We start from the raw sequence: 7911 nt of genomic DNA, 5'->3' as shown, positions 1-7911 counted from the left end.
AAAATATTAATTATACATTGAAGTTATATTTCAGATGCATTGGGTTAAATAGATGTTATTATTAAAATTAATTTCATCTTTTAATTTTTACCTTTTTAAATGTGGCTATTAAAAAATTTAAAATCACATACGTGGCTTTCATTTGTCGCTTGCATTCTATTTCTATTGGATAGTCCTGGTCTAAAGCACTAAACTGCCACTCACATTCACTATTGCTCAAATGGGATTTTTGTAAGGAGAGTTTTTAAAGAGAAAACAATAACACTTACCAAGTTACCTCCCTGGCTATGACGAAAGAATCAATGCTAACAATACTAGAACAAGGCAGAAAGAGAACAGGAAGTTGGGAGAATAGGGAACATGACTGAGTTCAAGGAGACGAAATGCCAGTTCTAGTATAAAAAGGTTTGTTGGTTGAATGGCTTCTAGTAAAATATTTGCCTCTCATTCTTGTATTCTTCTAAAGCCACAAATTATTCTTTTTATAATCCTATTCTTTTAATACTTTCTTTATGCGATGACATTCTAGGTAGGGATATCCCGCCTACAACTCTTCTTTAGTACTTTCTTGCATATATATTGGTTGATATTTTTTATGTTAGGGAATGACCCTCCATTGATGTGTTAATTATTGCCTTATTCTAATCCTGTTCAAAGGCCTCTGTAGTGGTTCAAGTGTAAGGAGGAATTCATATCAGAGCATATTTCAGACATTGCTCTAGCAATGGTCTTTCAAACAGTATTTGTCATCATGGCAACTGGACTGATCATCTCTGACGCATCTGAAAAAATCACTTTTATCAGTAAGAGGATTTGCATCCTCTCTTGTTGAAGGTGAATGATTAGCTTATTTCCTGGAAACATTACAGTACATTTGTGCTCTCTGCTTTATCAGTTTGGATCATTTGTCACTAGTGATTTTTTATTCAGTCATGAAGTATGAAAAACAATTACAGTATTTATCTGTAGATAGGTAACAGGTGGAGGAAACAACTCAGTTGGGGCTGAATGCTTTCATTACAATAATCAGAAGAGATAGTAGAAGGAAAAGAAGTGGGGGATGTTAAAAGGTCCCTCAGGGGCCGACCCCGTGGCTCACTCGGGAGAGTGCCGCACCGGAAGCGCACTGGCGCTCCGGCCGCGGGTTCAGATCCTATATAGGGATGGCTGGTGCGCTCACTGGCTGAGCGTGGTGTGGGCGACACCAAGCCAAGGGTTGCGATCCCCTTACCGGTCACAAAAAAAAAAAAAAAAGTCCCTCAGAACAAAGAGAAAGTAGAGGTCTTTTTATTCACAGACAGTATTAAAAGATGATATGGGAAAAATGTGAGAGCTTTTACTTTTTAATTCCATCAACCCTGCATGAGATCCTCATACCTTAATAATCACATTAGGGATGGACAATGTAGCATCTAGGTCAGTGACCAGCAAATAGTAGGTCTTCTATCAATGTTCATTGAATGAGTGAAAAAAGGCATGACTTGTGGTTCTGTTTATACTTCTATTTTAAAGTCTCCTCACTTATTAGTACAAAATATTGTGGCTTAAATACTGATATGGCTGGCTACTTTATCTGGACAGTAATTTGTCCTCTGTTCTTGTGCTAAAGATGTTTTTCTCTTTCTCAAGCCAAGAATGTAGCCAGATCTTGCCTCCCCCCTGCCCCTCCAGGTGGCAGAAGTTGCCCAGCAAGAGAAGATAAGTCCTTCTCAGTCTTTTATTTGCAGTAGGCTTGGTTCGGTGAGAATTTATGTAGAAAGTAAGGGTGATAGAGGTAAGTGCTGGGAGTTTAATGGTGGAAGCTGCAGGATCCAACGAAACAGGAAGATTCCTGAGAGTAAGAGATGGGGTGGGGTGGGAGTGGGTTGTACTGGGCAAAGATCCCCACACTGCTTGCAGGTGTCACCACAGGTAGGGGACTGCACAATCCCAAACTGGCGAACTCCAAGAGTTTGGTCTTGGAAGCCGTGACACAATGTCCTCTGCCTACCTTCACAAGACCATGTGAGAATGAACAGAGAACTTATCAGAGACCAGTGTAGACAGACACCTAGGAGTCTTCTCTGACTCCTCCCAGAGGTACACTCTGGGACCTTTAGTAGAACCTGAGGAGATGAAGGACTCTACCGATGAATGAGATTGAATTTCCCAACAACTGGATAATTGGGGGCTCAGAGCAGAATAAAATTTTTTAGAGTAAATTTTGGCTTACTACAATGGTGCCATCCACGAAAGTGGATGGGCAATGACCCATCCATAGCAATAAAATGAAAAAAAAATTGTTCACAGAACCTGAGAACTAGACATGACTTCTACATTCATCTAGTACAGCTTCTTCATTTTTAAATTAGGAAACCAAGTTTTAAGATATAAAAAAAATTGTTCCAAGTCATTGACCCAAAGCCAGTGTAGAGATGAGGCAGTGGGTCATCAATACTCAGTCCACTTTTCTTTCTACCTCACCACTTGTAAAATTCAGACCTATTTGTGGCAATTAAAATACATTATCATCTCATTATGGTCATGAATATCCCTTATCAAAGTAAGATCTCATAATTTTAAAATGAAATAAGAAATTGAAACAGTATAAATATTCATCTCTGGTGGTGGATGTAAAAAAAAGAACCATGGCTACCTTTATTTTCCAATTATTCCCCACTATGAAAATGGTGGGAAAAGAACCTGAGCTGTACCTAAAGTGGTTGGTACTGCAGTTTCTGAGAATTAAATACCTCTTCCAAAGGCACTTTATGTGTATGCATGTGTGTTAATATACAGACACATACACAGAAGTCTATTAGCTATCGAACACTGGGTAAGAATTTCTTTTCAGGGGATTGTGTGTGTGTGTGTGTGTGTTAAACTTTCTTAATAGCTAAAGAAAAAGTTTATTTATAATTTCTGATTTGGTCTTATTTCCTAAGAATCATTCTGTACAATACCACTTCTTGTTTATGTCTTTGTCCCTTTGCTCTTTGCAGGCAGAAGACTGATCGGAATGTGGCTTATTTCTCTCCAGACATCTGTGTTAAAGAATACAACTATCTTCTGCAGAGGAGCCTCTTTCTAGCCAAATGAGCAGCCTGTACTACTGCTCAATGATGAGAAGACCTAACTAAGTAACCTGGGTGTTTAATCATCTATCAGTCCAGCAGCCATCCCTGGGTCACTGTGAGTTCAGACTCTGCTCTACACAGGTTCAGGAAGAAGAGTGTAGGCAGGGTGATGCCCACATGGCAGAAGCCTGTTCTTCGAATGCTGCATCACTGAGAGATGCCAAGACAGGAAGTTGGCCCAGCTTTTCTGCTCTTGTTCAGCCTCTGTTCAGATGTTTCGATAGGGGTCTCTCTGCCAGCAGGGCCCATGGCGGATGAAGACAAACAGCAACACCACTAGGACGCCAGATACCAGGCAGAAGGCAATGGCAAGGACGACCCTTAGAACTGTGGGGAAACAGGAGAAGCATTAATGTAAAATTAACGCATTAGTAAAATGTGAAGATCACTCATCAGTGTTGACTTCTGCCTTAGTTGTAAATTTCAGAGGAGTTTCTGGAGCAGCCTTGAAATCAGCATATGGTAGTGAAAAAAGCATGGGACTAGGAGTCAGGAGATAACCTAGGTTACATTTCCATCATGACCATTGACCTCTGAGCCTCCCCTACACACTGTGAAGGGAGGGTAACTGACTGAAGTATTTCTAGGGTCCTCTTACAGCACTCACTTTACGCATTTTTCTGCAGTTAAATTACCAATTGTTCATTGTCACAGGGTCAAAGAAAATTCTCAATACTCAACTGCAATCGATTGGATCTAAAAGAAATGGAATCTTTCAATTTTGGAATTTGATTTTCAGGCAAATATGTTTTAGAGAGGAAACGTTGGGCACTTGCTGACTATGGCAAGCATTTTTAGCATAGCTGTGTGCTATTGCTAATCTGCACCTTTATTTACACATACTCCTTTGACAGCTGACTAGTCATGAAGCAGATATCTGAGGTCATTTTTTAATGAGGTACTAAATAATTATTTCACCTGGAAAGTTACTCTCTTCCACACACACACACCCTAGTCCACTATAGCATACACATTACAAATACCAGCTTGTACCATCTCTAAGTGTACGCCATTTCATTGTAAAAATATGGGGTGGTTGTTGGCTTAGGCAATGGGAGAGCAAACATCAGCTCTTCCTACAGAACTCCAGTGCTCCATGGAACACAGGTGAAAATTGCTGAGTTAGCCTGTAGAGAGTTATCACTGTAGAGATGAGGAAAATAAGAAGCAGAGAGATTAGATAATTTGGTTAAGGTTAAGCAGATAATTGCATTTAGAGTACATGGGGTCTTATTAGTCTCATTATTTTAAAAAACATCTATTTACTAATGGCTTCCAAATTGAAATCTCCAGCCCTGATCTCTCTCTGAAGCTTAAGACTCATATCCAACTGTGTACTTGACATATTTCCTTAAACATCGAATAGACATTTCAATTTCTGCACCCTCCTTCCCCACACCAAATCTGCTCTTCCCACAGCCTTCCCATCTCAGCTGATGGAAATTGCCTTCTTCTGTTGGCTGAGGACAAAAGTCTTGAAGTCTGCCTTGACTCCTTTATTTCTCCCACATTCTACACCCTATCTGTCAGGAAATCCTGTAGGTTCTGCCAAAAAACATACTCAGAAGCCAGTGAGTTCTCCCCTGCTCTGCCACCGCCCTGCTTTGAATCTCCATCATCTTTTGCCAGGATCACTACAACAGCTTCCTGACTTGTTCTCTAGCTTCTATCCTTTCTCCTTTAAAATCTGCTTTCAACAAAGCAAACAACTTCAAGTCAAATCATGCCAATTCTCTGCTTAATACTCTCTGCAATGGATTATCATGTCAATCAGAATAAAACTGAAGTCCTGATGATGACAGTTTATGAGGCTCTACATCAACTGGCCGCTCCTGACCCCTCGGGTTTCTTCTCCTACCATTCTCCCTTCATTCACTCCTTTCTGGCCACACAGTCCTTCTTGCTTTCCTTCACATGTGCCAAGCACACTTGCCTTAGTGCCTTCGCTACAGCTGTTACTATTGCCTGAATGCTCTTCCCACACTCCCTTACTTTCTTTGCTGAAAAGGTGACTTTTCAATGAGGCCTCCCCATTTGGAAGTGCAACTTGTACACCTTCCCCCACTTCTACCCCAACTTGGCCCTTGTGATCCTCATCTTTCAAAGTACTTATTTATTATGTTTATTACTTATTATCTGCTCCTCTTTCCCTCTGATAGAATATAAGCTTCATGAAGACAGAAACCTTTGTCTTTTTTGTTCATGAATGTATCTCAAGTACTTTGCATAGTACCTGGCACATAGCAGGTGCTAATAAATATTTGTAGAAGAAATTAGTGACTTAGAACTCATAGATTACCAACTCTTAGTCTAGTGTTTTTCTCATGATGCCAGGATGCTTCTTAGCATCATGAGGACATGAATATTAATAAAGTTAGCCCCTGATGGACAGTGTTGTTAGAACTGCATTTGGAGTTAATATAAAGTTGGAAGGAACTGTAAAGAATTGAAGAAGGAAAGGACTTAATGGTGAGGGAGGAAGGCAGATATTGATGATTCTTTTTTTTTTTTTTTTTTTTTGTCTTTTGTCTTTTTCCGTGTCCGGCAACGGATCGCAACCCTCAGTGTTGCTCCCGTGCCCCGCTCAGCCAGTGAGCGGGAACCGGTCCGTATGTGGGATCCAAACCCTCGGACGGGAGCGCCACCGCGCTTCCCAAGTGGCGCACTATCCAGTGCGCCACCGGGCCGGCCCAGATATTGATGATTCTTAAAAATCTATTTTTGTGGCTGACTTTCTGTATTTAAAAATTTATTTTCTGTTATTTTTGTTGGCTATGTCAGCACAAAAGTCCCATGGAATATGCTTTTCTACCCTTTATCCTTCCTTCTTTCCTTCCAAGACATGCAGTGAGCACATGTCATGTGCCAGGCGGGGCTTGCTGAGTGCTAAATTTCCATAATCTCTGCCCTTAATATGTTCAGTGTCTAGTGGGAGAACCAGATAGACGATTATGAGAAATGTGATAAATACTGAAATGGAGCTGTAGAAGATATGCCACCGGAGCAGACAGAAAGTTGCCATCAACAGAATGTATTCTGTTTGGAAGAGAAAGAGTTTGGAAAGTCTTCTGAGATTTGAGCTGGCCTGCAAGGCACGTGGGATTTTACCATGCACAAGAGTATGCTTGGAAAATAATGAGCAGTTACGTCTGGCTGGAGCATAGGCTTCAGGGAAGTGAAACTGGGTGTGTAGATCAGGGCCCAGTTTTTAGAGTCTGGTTTGCCATGGAGTAAATGGAAGTCATCAGCAATTATCACATGTGGAAGCAACATGGTCCAATCTGTGTTTTTTTTTTTTTTAAAAAAATAACCATGGAAAAGATAGAATAGCGTAGATATAGGAGGCCTGGTAGGGAGCTATTGAAATACCTTTGATAAGATACTGAGGGCTCAGAACTGGAGTTGTGTCCTAGGGAATATAGATGAGGGAATTCAAGAGATACTCCTGTAGTAGGATGGACAGGCTTCGGTGACAGACCAAATATGCTGGTAAAGGAAAAGTTGTGGTCAAGCACGCCCATGCATTCCTGCTTTGGTGGCTAAGATGATGATTAGGCTGTGGATTGAGATTGGGATCACAAAAATGGATGGGTTTAGGATTGACGAGATGAGGGATTTTACTTGCTATGTGGGATTGAGATGGGTTATTATCCTGATAGAGATGATCAGTAAGTAGCTGGAGAAAACAGGTCTAGAATTCTGCACTTACATATAGAAATAAAGATGTAGATGTAGAAGACAGGGGCCGAGGTATATTGGCTCATGGTGAGTGTGGAATGAGGAAACATTTAGGGGATTTGTGGAAGATATTAATGAAATAGAAACTGGCCAAAGAACCCGAGAGCAAAGAAAAGACTCGGGAGAGCTCTCCCTGCCTCTCTCTGTGATGTTTATTTATTTATTTTTAAATTATATGCTTCCTTGTACTGTAAAAGATTTCAGGAGTTTGGCATAGTAATGTACCAGTAGCTAAGAAAAGAAAGAGTGATCAGCTGTATCTTACTGCAAAAAGGTCTAGTGCAGGTAATGACTGAAAAGACGTCCTACTACAAGGAAACACACAAAAGCTGCAGAAGGCAGTGGGAATTGGTATTCCTTTTTTGAAAACCATTTTGGCAATATGTAACAAAAGTCTCTCCCTCTTGCCATTAATCCTCAAGTCCTGTTTTCCCTACTTTTTTTCACCCTTTGAATAAGTCTGCTTTTCTCTTTCATTCATCCTAGTCCTTGGATTATTGCAACAGCCTCTTGCTGTTCTCCCTGACCTCAGGCTCCCCCCTTTCCCGTCCATTCTCCCTCTTGAAGCCAAAGAATCTTCGTAAAACAAGAAGCAAGTTATAGCACTGTTTTCTGCCTAAAACCTTTCAATGACCAGAACTCCTCAACTTGACCTACGAAGCACTAGCGCCTGCCTCTCCAGCCTTGGCCCTCCACACACTCACCAGACTGGGTTCCAACAGTGCCCCATGCTGTCTTTGCCACTTGGCCTTTACACATCTTCTCTCCTTTGTCTTTATCATTCTCTTCTCCCCTCACCTCCATTCTCTGACCCCTTAGACTTAGACTGATTGCCTCTGCTGTGTGTTCTGATTGTCACCTGTATGTCCTTCATCATAGCACTCGCCACACTTCATCGTTAGGGCTTGCTTAATTTTTTCTCTCTCTGTCCTCCTTGCTAGTCTTCCCTTTCTTGCCCCCCCAAGGTCTACAAGCCACATGGGGACAATCTTCTTGTCTGCAGCTGTTTCCTCAGCAAACTTAATGCCTGGTACATAGGCATATATAGAGTACATAA

At 41.1% G+C, this 7911-nt stretch overlaps 1 protein-coding gene across 1 annotated transcript in view; it reads right to left on the bottom strand.

The window, feature by feature from the left end:
• Positions 1-2846: 2846 nt before the first annotated feature.
• The window catches only part of ACPP (acid phosphatase, prostate), a 42968-nt gene continuing 37903 nt past the window's right edge, over positions 2847-7911 (bottom strand). The window contains exon 11 of the mRNA XM_008584621.1: positions 2847-3443. Within this exon, the coding sequence (XP_008582843.1) occupies positions 3325-3443 (119 nt within the window). The 3' untranslated portion in view covers positions 2847-3324. The remainder of the gene's footprint in view (positions 3444-7911) is intronic.

Source organism: Galeopterus variegatus, unplaced genomic scaffold (genome assembly GCF_000696425.1).
Source record: "Galeopterus variegatus unplaced genomic scaffold, G_variegatus-3.0.2 Scaffold3317, whole genome shotgun sequence".
Classification (NCBI taxonomy): Eukaryota; Metazoa; Chordata; class Mammalia; order Dermoptera; family Cynocephalidae; genus Galeopterus; species Galeopterus variegatus.
Note: the sequence above shows the minus strand (reverse complement) of the source record. Positions and strands in the feature narration are given on the sequence as shown.